The sequence below is a fragment of the Canis aureus genome, chromosome 5 (genome assembly GCF_053574225.1).
Source record: "Canis aureus isolate CA01 chromosome 5, VMU_Caureus_v.1.0, whole genome shotgun sequence".
Lineage (NCBI taxonomy): Eukaryota > Metazoa > Chordata > Mammalia > Carnivora > Canidae > Canis > Canis aureus.
In genome coordinates this window covers 24,000,255-24,019,485 of record NC_135615.1, presented here as the reverse complement: position 1 = coordinate 24,019,485, position 19,231 = coordinate 24,000,255, and the positions used below count along the sequence as shown (strand labels likewise).

The 19,231-nt window shown below is 39.4% G+C and overlaps 2 protein-coding genes across 15 annotated transcripts in view; one reads left to right on the top strand and one right to left on the bottom strand.

The window, feature by feature from the left end:
• The window catches only part of MCM10 (minichromosome maintenance 10 replication initiation factor), a 106,406-nt gene that overhangs the window by 24,775 nt on the left and 62,400 nt on the right, over nt 1-19,231 (top strand). For 7 of the 13 annotated variants that reach the window (XM_077897201.1, XM_077897204.1, XM_077897203.1 and 4 more), the window contains 4 exons: nt 669-782; nt 3,126-3,271; nt 13,076-13,118; nt 13,205-15,239. In XM_077897201.1, coding sequence (XP_077753327.1) covers nt 669-782; nt 3,126-3,271; nt 13,076-13,118; nt 13,205-13,288 — 387 coding nt within the window. In that variant the 3' untranslated portion in view covers nt 13,289-15,239. Of the gene's footprint in view, nt 1-668; nt 783-3,125; nt 3,272-13,075; nt 13,119-13,204; nt 15,240-19,231 lie in introns of those variants that run through there. The other 6 variants (XM_077897198.1, XM_077897196.1, XM_077897195.1 and 3 more) reach the window with 2 other exon arrangements.
• The window catches only part of UCMA (upper zone of growth plate and cartilage matrix associated), a 34,799-nt gene that overhangs the window by 1,461 nt on the left and 14,107 nt on the right, over nt 1-19,231 (bottom strand). The window contains exons 5-6 of one of the 2 annotated variants that reach the window (XM_077897211.1): nt 13,684-13,724; nt 12,467-12,602 (exon numbers count right to left, since the gene is read on the bottom strand). In XM_077897211.1, coding sequence (XP_077753337.1) covers nt 13,705-13,724 — 20 coding nt within the window. In that variant the 3' untranslated portion in view covers nt 12,467-12,602; nt 13,684-13,704. Of the gene's footprint in view, nt 1-12,466; nt 12,603-13,683; nt 13,725-19,231 lie in introns of those variants that run through there. The other variant, XM_077897210.1, reaches the window with a different exon arrangement.

Sequence of the window (19,231 nt, the reverse complement as noted above, 5' to 3'; positions counted from 1 at the left end):
GCTCCCACCAATTTTTACGGTGTCTCCATTAGTGCCAGTACTCTGAATGCTCTGCTCTGAATGTTGTGCTTTTGATAAAACTACTGACTAATCAGACAGTTGTGTATCCTACCACTCTACCAGACCAGAAACTTGGCCCGAAGAGGTGCCGAGGCCATCCCTGAGAGGTTGCAGAATTGAGCTCCTGGTCTTTGCATCCACCAGAAGCCTTGGGCCTTGTGCAGCTGCACTAACTCCCGAGCTCTGAATATCTCTTCCCTCACCCAAGGATGGCTCCTGCCAAGTGCTCGGTCTAGAAAATAGTATCAAATAGACTCGGCTGTCATAAGTGGAGAGGCACTGAATACCTTCCATAGCTTGAGTCTATACGGGCACAGGAGAAATAATTCCCTTCTGGTGCACACACTCAATGTGATGACGCTGTTAATAAGGTTAGTATTTAAGTTTGTATTTCGTGTTTTAAAAATCACCAGGTGCCTTCAAACCAGTTCTTGGAAAAAGTAAGAGCTTATGTCTACTTATGATCATCTTTTGGTTTGCAGTTCTTTGAGTTCTTATCAGGTGTCCTCATAACAGCTTGTCTCTGGTGGTTTTTACTATTATTGAATTGGTGCCTGAGTACAAGTTGGATTTGGTGCAAGGTCTCTTGTATGCCTTGTCATTTCCAGGCTGAGGCTGAGCTGCAAGAACGCTATTTTGAGCCATTGGTGAAAAAAGAACAAATGGAAGAAAAGATGAGAAGCATCAGAGAAGTGAAATGTCGAGTAGTGACATGCAAGACGGTGAGTGGAGGAGATGGTTCTAACCCTGGGCCCTATTCTGAGCTGTTGTGACTCAGCAGAACATGGAGATATATAGGATATGGGGCCATGTCTTGTGACTGGAGTCCTGCACAGGTCATTTAATTAGGCTGGAAACCAAGTGGTTCACGACAGCCAAGGACCTGGCTGCCAGCTGACTTGGTCTCTGAGCTCTGGTGGCAGAGCAGTGGCAGTGAGATTCTTCTCTCATTTGACCACAGCTCCTGGTTCTGCAGGCAAGCCTTGAACGTTGGATCCAAGTTATTCTTAACTGTCCTTCTCAAGTTTCTAGCACATCCATAGTCCGTGGTTCACATTCCTGGGACATGTATGATTTTCTTTGGCATCACATGTTATGACCAACTACTATTGTTCCTTTCTACTCAGGGCTTAACTTGCTAAATTGAATCTCAAGGCAAAGTGTAAATTGCATTATTTTCAGTGTTTGCAGAATTTTTACACTAAATCCATTAGAAAAATGATAATACCCTTGTCCATCAACATTGACAAATAGGACCAAAAAATAGTTCTTGCAACAGTATCCTTTCATTACCACTCATTTTATACTGCCTGGCTAATCTTCCTTGTAAGCATACATAAGAGGAGGAAGAGGCTTAGCTTACCAAGTACAATTTTCTCTGTCTTTATTCCTTTTCAAACCTCTGACTCTCCTTTACATACATACGTACATACATACATACATACATACATTTATTTTTTATTTTTTTATTTAAGATTTTATTTATCCATTCATGAGAGACACAGAGAGAGGCAGAGACACAGGCAGAGAGAGAAGCAGGCTCCATGCAGGGAGCCTGATGTACGACTCAATCCCAGGACTCCAGGACCACACCTGGGGCCGAAGACAGATGCTTAACTGCTGAACCATCCAGGGATCCCCTCTCCTTTACATTTAGAGGATGGCCCTGAACCAGCTGTCACCCCAAAAGGCAGGGCTGCCTTTGAAAGTTCAGAATAAGTAACAGTTTTACTTCAGATTAACAGATTTTATGCTGATACAATGGCAAATCTAAGGACATAGCTGGTGTTAGTTTCCCATTGCTGCCCAAACAAATAACCACCACCTTGATTGTTTTAAAAGACACAACTTTTTTATTTTGCTCTTCTGTAGTCTCTGTGGGTCTCACAGGATTAAAATCCAGGTCAGCCAAGACTGTGTTCCTTTTGGAGGTTCTAGGGGAGAATCCATATACTTGCCTTTCCAGGCTTCTGGATCCCACTCATTATTCTTTGGCTTGCAGCCACTTCCTCCATCTTCAGAGCCAGCCATGGCAGGCCCAGCCCTTTTATCACATCCTCTGACTGCCTCCCTATGGTATTCCACTTCCATTTTTAAGAGCCCTTAGGATTCCATTGGGCCCGTCTGATAATCCAGGATCATTTCCCAATCTTAAAATCCCTCTTTGCCACGTTATCTAAAATGCTCATGGGTTCTAGGGAGTAGGGTATGTATGTCTTGGGCGGGAGCATCTGTTCTACCTACTACAGCTGGCATACCACTCTGCTCTGTACTTTTATGAGGCTGCCAGAACCAAAAGTTACCAGAAACCATATGGTCTGTCCCAGCACCTACCTGTTTCGACGTTCACCCTTCATATCCTTCCTTCCTTTCATTTAAATGTCTCATACAATTCCATTTATGCCAAATACAAAACCAGACAAATGAATCTCTGCTGTTAGAAAGCAGGGTAGTGATTATGATTGGAAGGGGGCATGGGGAGGGCTTCAGAAGTACTGGGGAGGTTCTCTTAGTATGGTGCTGCTTTTTGTTCCTATTTTATTCAGTCATTCTGAGGATCAGAATTACAAGTCAATTATTATCATCTCCATTTGATTTTGCTGCCTGTGAAAGAGGAGTAATTATAAGCTTACATCCTTTTCTGAGGCTTTTTAAGAGGAAATGCAAGGGCTACTGCATAGGCCCCACTGTCGGTGTCCTATAACCAAGCAACTGGAGTGAATTTAGGACAGACCTAATGAAGCTATTGAGAGGTTCCCAGTGCTTTTGTCTTGATGTTACAGAAGGTTATTGTACTTCATTCCTGCCCCAAAATTGTGGCAAACACAAGAAAAAGTGGCATCATTCTGCAAGACTTGAGAAATCATAGGCATCACCACAGCTAGTAGATAAGGCGGTGCTCATAGCTACCTGGGTGGTGGTAAGAAAACAGATAAGCTCTGCTCATAGCTACCTGGGTGGTGGTAAGAAAACAGAAGTTCTCTGGAACAGAACACCCTCCTAACAGCCAGTTTCTCCTTCAAAGCTCTTGACCAAATGTGTACCCTTCTATTGATTATATGCAGTGCGCCTATACCCACTTGAAGCCTTTGGAGACCTGCATCAGTGAGCAGCACGACTACCACTGGCATGACGGCATAAAGAGGTTTTTCAAGTGTCCCTGTGGAAACAGAAGCATCTCCCTCGATAGGCTCCCCAAAAAGCACTGCAGGTAGGATTGCCTGGTGTTCTTTAACCTTCTTTCCAGTTCCCATATGATGCCATTCTACTGGAACATTGGTCAGTCCATTTTGAGGGTCAGGCCTTCTTTCCATCCCTCTCACAGCTCCGGGTCATCTCTAAAAGCTCATGGAGAGAAGGGACCCTTCCCTCGTCACTGCTTTATCCCCAATACTTGGTATAGTGCCCACCCCATGGTGGGTCCTGACAAATGCTTGTTGAATAGATGACAGAAGTCATTTCTCTGAATGTCCTGGAGTTGCTGGGACAAGAACTAGGGAATCAGAACCAGGATATAATCTTAGAGCCATGAGCTAACTAATTTCTGTGGCCACTTTTGCCTTGGGAGCATTGGTGGAGCATTGGTTGATATTCCCTTTAGGATATCTATTCCATTCAGTTTTTCTAGTTGTTCTCAAAGCACTTGTCTAAGGTCTATCCCACTCAGAAGTAGAATTAGGATCACATTTAAGTGAATAAAACAATTTTGTGGAAACTAATAATAATGTCTTTTGTGGGGACTAATAATGTCTTTATATATGAAGTCATCCCTTTTTAAGATCATGAAGTATCTTTCCATTTATTCATCTAATCCTCTGGCTTTTATTAATTTTTAGAATTATCTCCACTTCAGATGTTGAATATTATTAATTCTTAGATGAATCTCGTTTTTGTTGATGCTGTGAATGGCAACTTATTTTTTAGTATTTTGTTGTTGCTTATTGGTGTAGAGAAATGTTATCAAATTTTTTATATGTTGATCTTGCCTCTGGCAAGCTTATTAAACTCTTATTAAACTAGTAATTTGTCTGTTAATTTCTCTATGTAGTTCATCATCCACAAACAGGCAGTTTTACCTGTCTTGTTCTCATCCTTAATACCCTCTATTTCTTTGTCTTTCCCAATAGGGTTGGCCAGACCTCCAATACTTTGTTAAATAATAGTGATGATAATGGGCTTTCATTTCTTTATCTTTAAGTGAATATATCCTTCACAGATTTCTCCTCCAAGTGTAGCCTTTACCAACTTAAGGAAAGTTCTTGTTATTTCCAGTTTACCAAGATTGTGAGTAGATATCTTTTTTTCATTTTATGATCTTATCCTTTAGCTTATCAGTGTGTTGTTACTGACTGATTTCTATATGTATTTTGCATATTAACCCCTCATCTGATAGATGACTGGCAAACATTTTCTCCTGTTCTATAGGTTGTTTTTTCATTCTGTTACTTGTTTTTTTTTGTTTTGTTTTGTTTTGTTTTAAGATTTTATTTATTTATTTATTTATTTATTCATAGAGATGCAGGGAGAGAAAGAGAGGCAGAGACACAGGCAGAGGGAGAAGCAGGCTCCATGCAGGGAGCCCGACGCGGGACTCGATCCCAGGTCTCCAGGATCACGCCCTGGGCTGCAGGCGGTGCTAAACCGCTGCGCCACCGGGGCTGCCCTCATTCTGTTACTTGTTAATTTTGCTATGCAGAAGCTTTTGAGTTTTGATGTGGTCCCATTTGTTGATTTTTTGCTTTTGTTGCTTGAGCTTTTGGCATCGTGTTCAAAAAATCAGTGCCAAAACCAATGTTGATGAGCTTTTCCCCTACATTTTCTTTTAAGAGTTTTATAGTTTCAGATCTTACATTTAAGTGTTCCATCCATTTCAAGTTAATTTTTGTGAGGGATGTGAGATAATGGTCCAATTTCCTTGTTCTGACTGTGTTTCTCCAATTTTCCCAGCACTGCTGGTTGAAGAGACTGTCCTTTCCCCATTGGATATTCTTGGCTCCTATGTTGAATAGCAGTTGAAATATTAGTTGACCATATATACTGGGATTTAAATCTGGGCCTTCTGTTTTACTGGTCAATATATCTATTTTTGTGCCGATATCATACTGTTTTTATTACGATAGCTTTGTAGTATAATGTGAAATCTGGAAGCATGATGTCTCCAGCTTTGTTCTTTTTTCTCAGCATTACTTTGACTATTGAGGATCTTCCCTGGGTCTGCACAATTTTTAGAGTTTGCGTTCATTTGTTCTTCTGTCTCTCTCTTTGAAGAATGCCTTTAGTATTTTGATAGGGATTACATTGAATGTCTGCAGATTCTTTTGGGTAGTTTGGCCATTATAACAATATTAATTTTTTCAGATCAATGAACTGTGGGTTGTCTTCCCATTCATTTGTGTCTTCAGTTTCTTTCAGGAAAGTCTCGTAGATTTCCATTCACTTCCTTGGTTAAATTTGTTACTAAGCCTTTTATTGTTTTTGAGTATATCCTGAGTGTAAAGGAAGGCAATTGATCTCTGTGTGTTTATTTTTTTTTATTTATTTATTTATCTTTTTTTTTTTTTTAATTTTATTTATTTATTCATGACAGAGAGAGGCAGAGACACGGGAAGGGGGAGAAGCAGGCTCCATGCAGGGAGCTGGATGTGGGACTCAATCCCGGGTCTCTGGGATCTGCCCCTGGGCCAAAGACAGCGCTAAACCGCTGAGCCACTGGGGCTGCCCTGTGTGTTGATTTTTTATCCTGCTGCTCTACTGATATTGTTAATTAACTCCAGTGTTTTTTTTTGGGGACTGACTCTGGGATTTTCTACATATAAGATATGTCATCAGCAAATAGTGACAATTTTACTTGTTCCTTTCCAATTTGGATACTTTTTATTTCTTTGTCTTACCTAATTGCTCTAGCTCTAGCAAAGATTTCCAGTACTGTACTGAATAGGAATGGTGAGAGTGTGCATCCTTGTCTTGTTCCAGATCTTACAGGATATGCTTTTATTTTATCCCCTTGAGTATATAATGTTCTGAGTTTGTCATATGTGACTTTTATTATGTTGAGGTATGTTCCTCCTATACCCAATCTGTTAAGGTTTTTATTATGAAAGGGTGTTGTATTTTGTGAAATGCTTTCTCTGTATCTATCAAGATGATTGTGTAATTTTTATCTTTCATTGTGATGGATTAAATTTGTTGACTTGAAAGAAAAATAAATTTGTTGATTTGTGTATGTTGAACCATCCTTGCATCACAGGGATAAGTCCTACTTGGTCATAGTGTATAATCCTTTTAATGTGTTCTTGAATTTGATTCACTAATGTTTTATCGAGAATTTTGATCTTTATTATTTCCTTCCTTCTGCTAAATTTGGGCTTAGTTGGTTTTTTGTTTTTCCTGGTTCCTTGAGGTATAAAATTAGATTATTTGAGATGTGTCTAATTTGTTAATATATGCATTCACTGCTGTAAACTTTCCTTTTAGAACTTCTTTTGCTGCATCCCACAATATTTGATTTGCTGTATTTCCATTTTCATTTGTTTCAAGATAATTTTTTATTTTAACCCAGTGACTGCTTAGATATGTGTTGTTAAATTTCAACATATTTGTAGATCTTCTCACTTTCCTCTTGTTGATTTCTACTTTCATACCATTGTGGTTAGAGAACACAGCTGTATGATTTAAGGTTTCTTAATTGCTAAGATTAGTATTGTGCCTGTCCTGTGATCTACTCTGGATATGCTACCTGCACTTGAGAAGAGTGCATGTTCACTGCTGTTGGATGGGTGTTCTGTATATGTCTGTGAAGTCCATTTGTTTTAAAGTGTACACCAATTTCCATGTTTCCTTGTTGATTTTCTTTCTGGGCAATCTATCCATCATGATACTGGGGTACTGAAGTCCCCTACTATTACTGTATTGTTATCTGTTTCTCCCCCTAAGATCTGTTGGTATTTGTTAATATGTCTCGGTGCTCGGATGTTGGAGCATACAGATTTACAATCATTCTGTCTTCCTGATGTATTGATTGACCCCTTTATCATGACATAATGACCTTTTTGTCTCTTTTCAGCTTGAAGTCTATTTTTGTCTGATGTAAGGATGGCTCTATTTGCCTTCTTTTGGATTCCATTTGCCAGAGATAACGTATTCCATCCTTTCACTTTGCGCCTGTGTGTTGTTAGAGCTGAGATGTGACCCCTGTAGGCAGCATATGATTGGGTCGCTTTCTTTCCATCTAGCCATTCTGTGCCTTTTGACTGATGGATTCAATCCATTTAACTCTTGGATGATTATTGATAGGTCAGGATTTACTACTCTTTTTTTCTTCTTCTTCTTCTTCTTCTGATTTTTTGGTCTCCGCATTGTTTCCTTTTCCCATTTCTGCTTGCTTTTTAAGTTAGTAGTTTTCCATGGTGATTTGCTTAGTCTCTCGTCTTTTATGTTTTGCGTCTCTGCTCTAGATCTTTGCTTTGTGGTGACCATGAGGTTTCCATAAAACATCTCTTCAGTAAAATACTCCTTTCTCTGCTGTCAGCAATTTATCTTCACCTATAAAGCTTATGTCCTTTTTCTCTTCCTTTGATATTTTATGTCATAAATTATTTCCTTTGTGCTGTGATGTCATCACCAAGGAGTAGCCATAGTTCTTTTTAATGCTCTTTTGCTTTAACCTTTATACCATAATTAAGAGTTTAATACAATATTCCAGAAAAAATTAATTTTCTGATTCTGACCATTTATCACTTTAATCAGAGTTTCATGTATTTCTGTCTGTTTCAGCTTGAAGAGCTCCTTTCTGTGTTTCTTATTATGAGGCAGGTCTAGTGGTGATGGACTTTTCAGTTTTTGTCTGTCTAGGAAAGTCCTGATTTCTCCTTCCTACCTAAATTTAGGATAATTTTGCAGAATAGAGTATTCTTGGCTGGCAGTTTTTAATCTTTGAATATTTTTCATGTCATTCCACTCTTTCCTGGCCTGTAGAGTTTCTGCTGAGAAATCTGAGAGCCTAATCCTTTGTAGGTTTCTACCTCCACCCCACCCCACCCCACCCCCTGTTGCCTTTAAATTTTTTTCTCTATCATTGACTTTTGACAGTTTTGATACAGTTTTCTTGGAGAGATCTTCTTGAATTGAGATAAGAAGGTGTTCAACTAGCTTCATAGACTTTGTCCAGGTTTAAGGCATTCTCAACTATTATTTCATTTAAAAACTCTGTTCATGTCCTCCTCTCTTCTCCTCCTGGAATACCCATCATTCTTACTTGAGCTTTTCCAGTGAAATCTATTTTCTACATGGAATCTCAGAGGACTTCATTTCTTTTTTAAAACATTCGTTCTCTCACCTCTCCCATCTGCATCATAAATTTTTAGGTTTCGGTCTTCTGGCTCACACATTCTCTTTTCCATCTGATTTGCTGTATTTCCAATGCATTCTTTTACATTCTCCATCTTACTTAGTTCTTCCACTCCAGAATTTGTTTAGTTCTTTTTTAGAATTTCTTCTGTGAAGTTCTTCTGTTCATTAATTTTATTTCCAAGGTCTTTCTAAGTTTCCTTGTAGCTTGCTGAATTTCTTCATAAAAGCTCTTTCAAATCTTTATCAGATCAGAATGTTCTTTGGACTCTTTTGCTGGAAAATTGTCGGGTTGTTATTGTTTTTATTTTTAATACTAAATTACTGTGATTTGTCATGGTGTCTGAGGAAGAGTGTCTCTGCCATCACATTTGATGTAATGAGCCCTTTTCTTACTTAGGCAAAGTTTTGTTCACTTTGATTCTGAACATTCAACCCCTTGGTAATTAGGAGCCTTTCTTTTGTTTTCCAGAAGGTGGCACCATAGCATGTGTTTTTTGGTTTCTCTTGGCAGAGTGCACTAAAAAAGTAAATAAAAATAGAGTGGGGGGCTGTGGCCAACTAAGGGGAGGTATGTACTTAGCACTCTGGACTTTGAGTGAGCCCAGAAGTCCATGGGCCTGAATCCCTGGGCAGGCAGGAGGAGACACTTCCCTGCAGTATCTCCAGCTGAAGAAGCTGCAGGATGGTGGCAGACCCCCACTTAGCACCTTCACTCTCTACCTCCTACCAGAAGGGTGTTGCTGACCTGCCATCTCTATGACCACTCCCCTCCTTCTGTTTTTCCTGCTCCAGTTCACCCCTGATAACCTGGTATGCTGTGGTCAAGTACATTTTTTTTTTTTAAGTTGTCCAATTACTTGTAAATCAAAGGGGAGAAGAAAAAGGAATAGCTCCCCTTTTGATGATCACATCACCTTCAGAAGTATCCTTTCATTCTTTGCGTAAACCCTACCTGAGGGGATCCCTGGGTGGCTCAGTGGTTTAGCGCCTGCCTTTAGCCCAGGGCGCCATCCTGGAGTCCCAGGATCGAGTCCCACGTCGGGCTCCCGGCATGGAGCCTGCTTCTCCCTCCTCCCGTGTCTCTGCTCTCTCTCTCTCTCTCTATCATAAATAAATAAATAAATCTTAAAGGTTTGTTTTTTTTTAAAGTTAGCATTTAAAAAAAAACCTACCTGATGTTTTTTTTTAATCTGAAATTCTATTTATCCATTCCACTCATCTCACCAGTTCTCTGTATTTAAGAGTCTGTTTTTTTGTCTCTTTTTTTCTTTGTCCATTTGTTTTGTTTCTTTTTTTTTTTTTAATGTTTATTTATTTATGATAGTCACAGAGAGAAAGAGAGAGAGAGAGGCAGAGACACAGGCAGAGGGAGAAGCAGGCTCCATGCCCCGGGAGCCCGATGTGGGATTCGATCCCGGGTCTCCAGGATCACGCCCTGGGCCAAAGGCAGGCGCTAAACCGCTGCGCCACCCAGGGATCCCTCATTTGTTTTGTTTCTTAAATTTTCTCTGACTTATTTTACTTACCATTATGCCCTCTGAATCCATCCATGTTGTTGTAAACGGTACAATCTTAGTCCTCTCTATGGCTGAGTAATACTGCATTGTATGTGTGTGAGTAGGTAGGTATAAGTTTCCATAATTTGATTAGTAAATAATGCTGCAGTAAACAGGGCTGCACATACCTTTTCAAATTAGTGTTTTCATTTTCTTTGGGTAAATCCAGTAGTGGGATTACTAGATCATAGGGTAGGTCTGTATTTTATTTTTTAGGAACCTCCATACTGTTTTCCACAGTGGCTGCAGCAGTGTGCAGAGCACCATATCCTCACCAACACTTGTTATTTCTTGTCTTTTTGATTCTAGCCATTCTGACAGGTGTGAGGTGATATCTCGTGGTTTTGAATTGCATTTCCCTAATAATCAGTGATGTTGAGCATCTTTTCATGTGTCTGTTGGTCAACTGTGTGTCATTAGAAAAAGGTCTATGCATATCTTCTGCCCATTTTGATTGGATTATTAGTGGTTTGGGGGTTATGTCAAGGATTTCTTATTTTAGTATGCAGTTATATTCAATTAGCTAATATTTTATGAAGGTTTCAATTGCCTAGCTCCACTTATATGCAGATTTTTTTCAATAACTATGGTATAGTACCTAAATGTATTTTCTCTTAGGATTTTCTTTCTTTTTTCTTTCTTTTTAAAGATTATTTATTTATTTATTCATGAGAGACATACAGAGAGAGAGAGAGAAGCAGAGGGAGAAGCAGGCTCCATGCAGGGAGAGAGAGAGAGAGAGAGGCAGAGACACAGGAGGAGGGAGAAGCAGGCTCCATGCAGGGAGCCCAACATGGGACTCGATCCCGGGACTCCAGGATCATGCCCTGGGCTGAAGGTGATGCTAAACCACTGAGCCACCCGGGCTGCCCAGGATTTTCTTAATAACATGTTCTTTTCTCTAGCTGACTTTATTGTAGAAATATGTGTTAATTGACCATTATCAATAAGGCTTTGGTCAGCAGTAGGCTATTAGTAGTTAAGTTGTGGGGGGAGTCCAAAGATACATGCGGATTTTCAACTGCACAGAGGCCAGTACCCCTATTCTCTCTCATCTTCTTCAAGGGTCCACTTGTATATTTGTAAGTGAGTTAGACGTGTTTTCAACTGTAAAATTATTTAGTTCCAGGCCTGGGTTTGGGGTCCAGGAGTAGCTTGATTACCATTTCAATTTCATGGTCTCTTCTGCCAATTTCAGCTTCAGCTTTTTTTTTTTTAATTCATTTTATTTAGGTTTTCAAATATATTAACATATGGTGGTTCCTAATAAATTTTCATTGTTTTTAAACTCTTACCCCTTTTTATTAATAGGCACTTTCTATGTTTTGTGCTATTATATCTCTTCTCTTGTTTATGATCAGCTTTGACATAAGTCTTGTTATTCTGTTTCTCTTTTCAGAAAACCATCTTTTAGCTTTCTTCATATTTATTGATTTTCTTTCTGTTTTACTGATTTCTGTCTTTATCTTTCTGTCCTCCTTGTTTCTTTGGGTTTTCTCTGTATCCTTTTGACAACTTCAGCTAATTGCTTATACTCCGCTTACTAGTTTTTAACTTTTCTTGTTCCCTCGTCAATGTGTTTAAAGCTACATGTTTCCCTCTAAGGAGTCCTGCTTCAGTGTTTCCCATTACATTTGGCCTATAGTTAAAAAGTATTTCTTGGGGGACCTGGCTGGCTCAGTCAGAGGAGCTTGCAACCTCGGGGTTGTGAGTTCAGGCCTCACATTGGGTATAGAGTTTACCTAAATAAAAATTTTTTAAGTATTTTTTAATGCCTTTGATGACTTCCTGTTTCATCTAAGAGTAATACTGTTTAATTTTCAAATATAGGAGATTGATTTTTACTTTTTTTTTTTTTTACTTTATTGACTTATTCTTAAAGGATCAAATATGATAATGAGTCTTAGGCAATTTCAAGATCTCCTTAGACTTCCCAAGAATGTCCCTCCAGGATAGTGTCACCTCCTACTTGCTTGTATTTTGTGTTTTGTTTACTTCCTGGAACTCATACTTCACTTCCAAGTTTCTCCAGGGCTGATTGGGATTGAGGAGCTCCAGACCCCATGCTAGTTCATTACCTTGTCAGGAGTTGGTTTGTGTAATTGTTACAATCTGGATTATAATTTTTCAAAGTATCTCTCTGTATATTGATACCTTTTTTTTGTATATTGATACTTCTCCGAAATATTTTAACAGCAAGAGCTTCTATAAAATTGAGTATCAGAAAAATTCCATGAATAAGTAATAAGTACAATTCACAAAGGGAAGAGCAAGATGCTTTTTCATCCTGCAGGCAGTGCTATTATTTTTGTCACAACTGCTTTTCTAGACTTTTTCTTGTCAATTCTTGATCTAAAACAGAACAAGGCAAACTTTTTCTGTCAAAGCCCAGATAGCAAATATATTATGCTTCATAAACCAGGTGGTCTGTTTCATGACTACCCAGCTTGGTGTTAGACCTCAAAAGCAATGTAGGTAATACAAAAACAAACGGACATGGCTGTGTTCAAATAAAACTTTATGTACAAAAGCAGGTAGCTTTATTTCAGCAGAGTGAACGTTGTGGAAAAATAAGCTTTCTGTGTAGTAGCCATATCTCTTCTCAGGGTTGGACTCGAACAAAAGTCTCTAGGCCCTCTGAACAATAAGAGAGTAAACATCTTTAAGTTTGAAAAGGGAGGAAGGATTGGGCAGATCAGAAGGAAGATTCAACTTCTCTTATCACAAGCTTTTAGTTCCAGAAAAGGGGAACGGGGGAAGCCAAAACTACATGGCATCAGAGGGCTAGCTTCATATTCTGTGTCTCTTTCTGATGCCCATCAGTAGAAGCCACTCTTGTGTTTATCACCTGCCATGTGCATACCCTGTTACACTATGATTTCATATTCCATCTTTGAAGTATCTAGCTTTTTATAAAAGATCTGAAGACTATCTCTCAAATCATTGGACTCTGTATTTTCAGTAGCGTTAGAACGTAACCTGTAATATGAGTGTTACCTCATCTTTTGTTTGGATGGCAGGTTCTCTTCCTGTAAGTGCAGTGAACCCAGTTGTTTTTAAATATCAGCCCATACTTCACCATTGAGTGAATCTCATCTGTTCTGTTTCAGTAACTGTGGCCTCTTCAAGTGGGAACGAGATGGAATGCTGAAGGTAGGTCATTTGCAAGGTAACCAATTTTAGTGATCTGTGCAAATAATGTTGATCCATTTCTCACTAAACTATTTTCATTTTTCTAGGAAAAAACGGGCCCAAAGATAGGAGGAGAAACCCTATTACCAAGAGGAGAAGAACATGCCAAATTTCTGAATAGCCTTAAATAGCCCTGACTTCAAACAGGTACCCACGACCTACATTGTTTCTTACGGCTCTGGAAAAGCAAGGGTATTGGCTCCGTATTGCTCATATTCCTGATTGACACAGTCCAAACAAGTACTTGTTAAACCTACATGTTTTGCCTACTTAAATTTGGTATCAAAGCAACAAAACAGAAAATAACAATGATCTTTAAGTGATGAATCAAATTACTGTTTTCTCCCATGTTCTTGCTACTGATGGCTGCATTTGTGCAGATTTTTTGCTCAGAAACTGAAAGGTAAATTGAGAGCTGTGTTGCTGTATGTCTTGGGTTATATAATGTGTAGCGTTGCTTCTTGATCAGAGTAAAGTTCTCGTATTTATATGGGCAAACAAAAGTAAAAGAATTAATTTAGCTCACCCTGGATAGGTTGTGTGACTTCTAGGCTTCTGTTTTCTTACCTAGAAAATGAGGAGGCTTGGAGTAAATGATGTTGAAGTGTACTTTTCAGCACTCAAATTCTGCAAATAATACAACTTTTCCCATATGGATAATTATATTCATCAACCTTGATATAATCTTGATATATTGACATCAAAGCCAGATTCCTTCTCTCAATTCCATTCTTACCTTTCTTTTGCTTTTCAAATATAATAATTCACTGCCTCATGTGGCATTTAATTCATATTTATATGGTTTGTGCCTTTACAATATTGTGGGGCTCTTTAATAGAAACACCTAAAATCTCATCATTCTAAAGTACACAGCTTTGTTTAAATGTGGCTTAAAGAAACTTCAAAACCTCTAACCAAAATGAATGCAGAGTTTAAGAAGGTGTGAACAATGAAAAACAAAAACGGCACCTGGGTGGCTCAGTGATTGAGTGTCTTCTGCCTTTGGCTCAGGTCATGATCCCGGGGTCCTGGAATCGAGTCCTGCATCAGTCTCCCTGCAGGGAGCCTGCTTCTCCCTCTGCCTATATCTCTGCTTCTCTATGTCACTTATGAATAATAAATAAAATCTTGAAAAAAAGAAAAACAGAAACATCTCTGAAAGACAGGGAGTTTGAGATTTGCAGATATATTTTATCATACACATCAAGAATTGTAGGTCAAACCTTGTTCAAAGTAGCACCCAAAAAAATGCTGTTTAGGAGATTCCTACACCTGGGCAACCTGCTTTTCCAAGTGAATGCTGATACCATCCAAAGATCGAGTAAATTGGTAAGATTATTATATTGGGATTTTAAATTCTATCTAGAAATAGATCAGGTTTCCCCCATGATGGTATTATGGTAAGGCATAATGCTTACAGGAGCTCATTGTGGGAAATGTTTGTTTTCAAGAGCCAGAACACATTGTACATGCCTTAGATTTCATCAAATTCTGCTCAATAGGAGTAGAAGGTGCTGTGTCTGACCCTTTGCATTCCTCCTAGGGTTATATTGTAAAAGGTATATTTTTAGGAGTATTTCACTTCCCCAGGAGCTGTTTGTTTTAATTTTTAACTAATGAAGAAAAGAATAAAGTGTTTGATTCTTAATAAGGACCAAAGGCACTTGAAACTGTGATATTTTTAATGGCTCAGTTAGTTTATGCCATAAACTTAAATTAGAGCAATGTATGTGAAGAAGTGCCTGACAAGGACTTGAACACCAGCAATCCCATTCATATGAAAGAAACGTACACATTCCTGTTGGACCCAAGGGCGCCATAAGAGTCTCCCCGTTCACTTGTATATCATAAATAAGTATTATAAGGTACTATAATAATTTTAAAAAATCATCAAATTCTCAGTTACTCTAGATGTTGGAGGGCTTTCATTGGAGGTCTCATAGAGTACTCAACGATGAGAAGGGGCGGAGGGCCAGAAGGGGAACTTACTTGTTTGGATTGAAATTATGATTCATCAGTGAGATCAGTCTTTTAATACTATTCTGTTTATCAATGTATTAAATGCTTTTATATAAGTCCAAACATGTGTTTAATTTTTCCTTACCCTGTCATTGGCAATGTAGGGTTTATTATGTGATCATAGTCCATCCAAACAGAGGAAGTACACAGTGATCTAAATTAGCAAACAAAAACTTTTTAGCAAAGTTGACAGGAAGAGATAACATGAACTGGATTTTTACGTAAAATGAATGAGGATGCAAGTGAAGCTTGATGTGTATAGCAGATTAAATGTGCCTGAGGGGATCCCTGGGTGATGCAGCGGTTTGGCGCCTGCCTTTGGCCCAGGGTGCGATCCTGGAGACCCGGGATCGAATCCCACGTCGGGCTCCCGGGGCATGGAGCCTGCTTCTCCCTCTGCCTATTTTTCTGCCTCTCTCTCTCTCTCTCTCTCTGTGACTATCATAAATAAAAAAAAAAAAATTTAAATGTGCCTGAGAACGTGGATTTTTAAAGTTTGCTTTTTTTTTTTTTTTAATTTTTATTTATTTATTTATTTATGATAGTCACACACAGAGAGAGAGAGGCAGAGACACAGGCAGAGGGAGAAGCAGGCTCCATGCACCGGGAGCCCGACGTGGGATTCGATCCCGGGTCTCCAGGATCGTGCCCTGGGCCAAAGGCAGACGCCAAACCACTGCGCCACCCAGGGATCCCAGAACGTGGATTTTTAAAAGTCAGGAGAGTAAATCTGTTTGCCTAAGTGTGTCACTCATAGGAGCACATCAGAGCTGTCCTTGACAGGTAAAATAGACATCTGATCCCATGGGTAGATGTTTGGAAACAATACAGCTCTCAAGGATGGATGGCTCAAAAAATGAAATTCTATATTCACCAATATTGAAAAAAACAGTGATATATCTAAAGAAAATAATAGATACAAAATGGAAGAAATAGGTTGATTTAATAGCAGTTTGTGGAAAAGTTGTGAAAGTTTTAAAATTTAAAAGAAGCTGAGGGGCACCTGGGTGACTTGGTTAAGCTGCTGGCTCTTGGATTTTGGGTTTTTGTTGTTGTTTTTTTAATATATTTTATTTATTTATTCATGAGACACACAGAGAGAGAGGCACAGACACAGGCAGAGGGAGAAGCAGGCTCCATTCAGGGAGCCCAACGTGGAACTTGATCCCAGGTCCCCAGGATCCCGCCCTGGACTGAAGGCAGTGCTAAACCGCTGAGCCACCAGCGCTGCCCAAAGATTTTTTTTTTTTTTTTTTAATTTATTCAGAGAGAGACAGAGAGGCAGACACAGGCAGAGGGAGAAGCAGGCTCCATGCAGGAAGCCTGATGTAGAACTTGATCCCCGGTCTCCAGGATCACACCCCGGGCTGCAGGTGGCGCTAAACCGCTGCGCCACCGGGGCTGTCCCTGGCTCTTGATTTTGGCTCAGGTCATGATCTTGGGGTCCTAGGATCAAGGCCGGAATCAGGCTCCACACCGGGCTGGGAGTCTGCTTAAGGATGCTTTTTCTCCTTCTCTCACTCTCCCTCTTGCTCACCTTCCAGTCAAATAAACCTTAAAAAAAAAAAAATGTTGACAGTATAGACACAACGCCAAACTGTATAGATCAAAATGAGAATGAGCCCTGCTGTGCCCTACACAGGTTAGACCACACAGACTTACATTTTGTCTTACATTTTGTAACCTTGTTTTAAGTGTGTTTCTGTTTAGACACCATTTTAAATAAATATTGTTGATACACTAATGTGGAGCTCACAGAAAGCAGCACTGTAAATCATGACTGAATGAAGCTGATCTTAGCACATATATCTTCTCCACATGGCACACCACACAACCTTCCTCTACTGAAGAACACTAGATAACACTTAAACCATTATGCTCAGGGCCATTTTGAACAGCAAGATCATCCACAAAAAGCACAAAAATGTGAAAAACATGACAAAAAAGGACATTTGCTTACAGTATCAGGGCTGAAATGAGCAAGAATGTCAGTTTGACACCAGCTGGGAGTGTGTACATTGGGTAACTCATTTTTCATTCCTCTGCACATACATAGATGACCAGAAAGACCCCACAAGTAATGATTTTGGGGTTACTAATAAATTTTAGCAATTAAGGGAATCCACGAATAATAAGCGACTGTATGATTTTTTTCCAAAACAAGACCAGATTGAGTGTGTCTCCTTTTTGCAGAATTAGGAAATTGATTTAAGGGATTCGAAAATGTGAGTTCAAACTCCGATTGGAACAAAGGCTGTGGTAATATTGCTTGAGCCAAGACTTCTCTTTTGGTATCTTTCTTTCCAGTTTTAGTATCTGTGCTGCCGAAGCAAGCAAATACTGGTCTTTTTCTTAATCAGCTTTAGTAAGGCCTAAATTTCACATAGTAAAGGCACACATTTTAAGTGTATGATTCATTAAGTTTTGATGAATACAGACATCCAGGTAAGCACCACCACAAGCAAGATGTAGGACATTTCCATCCCATCAGCAGGTTTTGCAATTTCCCTGTTTTCCACCCCCATCACAGATCCGCTTTCTATCCCTGAAGTTTCAACCTGCCTTTTGAGCCTCACTTAAATAGAATCCTGCAGAACACCCCCTTGTATTTGGCTTCCTTCATTCAGTGTATTTCAAAATGTATCCGTGTAGGTGCATGGATCAGTAATTCATTGTTTTTTTATTGCTGAGTATTTTGCTGGATGGATATGCCCCACAATTTATTTATTCACCTATTGATAGACATTTGAGTTAAGAGTATTTCCAGTTTGGGGCCATTATGAATAAAGCCTCTACCAATATTCAGGTAGAAGTCTTTCTTTGGTTATGTGTTTTTGTCTCTTAGGTTAAATATCTAGGGATGAGATTTCCAGGTCAAATGGTAAGTATATGTTTAGCTTTTTTTAAAAAACTGCTAAACCAGGGTGGTTCAATTGGTTAAGCATCTGACTTCAGCTCAGGTCATGGTCCTGGGGTCCTGGGATCAAGCCCTGCATCAGGCTCCCTGCTCAGTGGGGAATCTGCTTCTCCTTCTCCCTGTGCCCTTTCCCTCTGCCCCTCAAATGAATAAATAAAATATTTTTAAAAAAGGAAAGAAAGAAACTGCCAAAATATTTTTCTAAAGGAGTTGTACTGGGGCGCCTGGGTGGCTCGGTCAGTTACATATTGACTCATGATTTCAGCTCAGGTCATGATCTCAGGGTTGTGAGATCAAGCCTGCCTCCTTAGGCTCTGTGCTGGGCATGGAGCCTGCTTAGGATTCTCCCTCTCCCTCTGTCCCTCCCCCCGTCTCTCCCCCTTGCACACGCTCTCTTTCTCTTAAAAAACATTTAAAATAATGAGTTTTGAAGGCACCAGACTTGCCTCAGTGGAGCATGCAACTCTTGGCCTTGTAGTTGTGAGTTTAAGCCCCACATTGAGTATAAAGGTTACTTAAAAATCGATAAAATCTTAAAAAGTAATAAAATAAATAAATAAAAATAATGAGTTTTTGCCAATTCATCCTTCAACAAATTTGTTTTTAACCACTTACCTGGAATCCCTATAGGACTAGGGGAGAGTAATGAAAGAACAGAGGAGTCCAAAAGGCCACACTTTTGACAAGGCCAGTCCCTAATAAAGTATAAATTGCTTCATTACTGATTTCCTAGTAAATGTGGGTGCCCAGATTCCCGCTCGTGTTACCTTTGGCATGTTTGTCCCTACCCAGGAAAAATGACTGATTGGTTTTCAGTGAAGGAATTCTGGGTGGAATTTGAAAATACTGAGGTATAATGGGGTCCTTGTTAAGGATGGGGGTAAAACGAGGTAATAGATTGCTTTTTTTTTTTTTTTTTGCCAGAGTTCTTTATCAAGGGCCAACGTGCCAAGCATAGCCATTGAAGAGGCAAAGACCGTTTTATTGTCTTAAATTGGTTATTCAACCCCACTGTCCTGGATTCTTGACATCAGTATGGCCTGAGCATTCCTTCCTGCTGGTGTGGGTCTGAATCCATCAGCTGCCCTCTGCCTAGTTGCTGGACCTTTTACCAGAAGGCATTTAGATGTGCTATCAC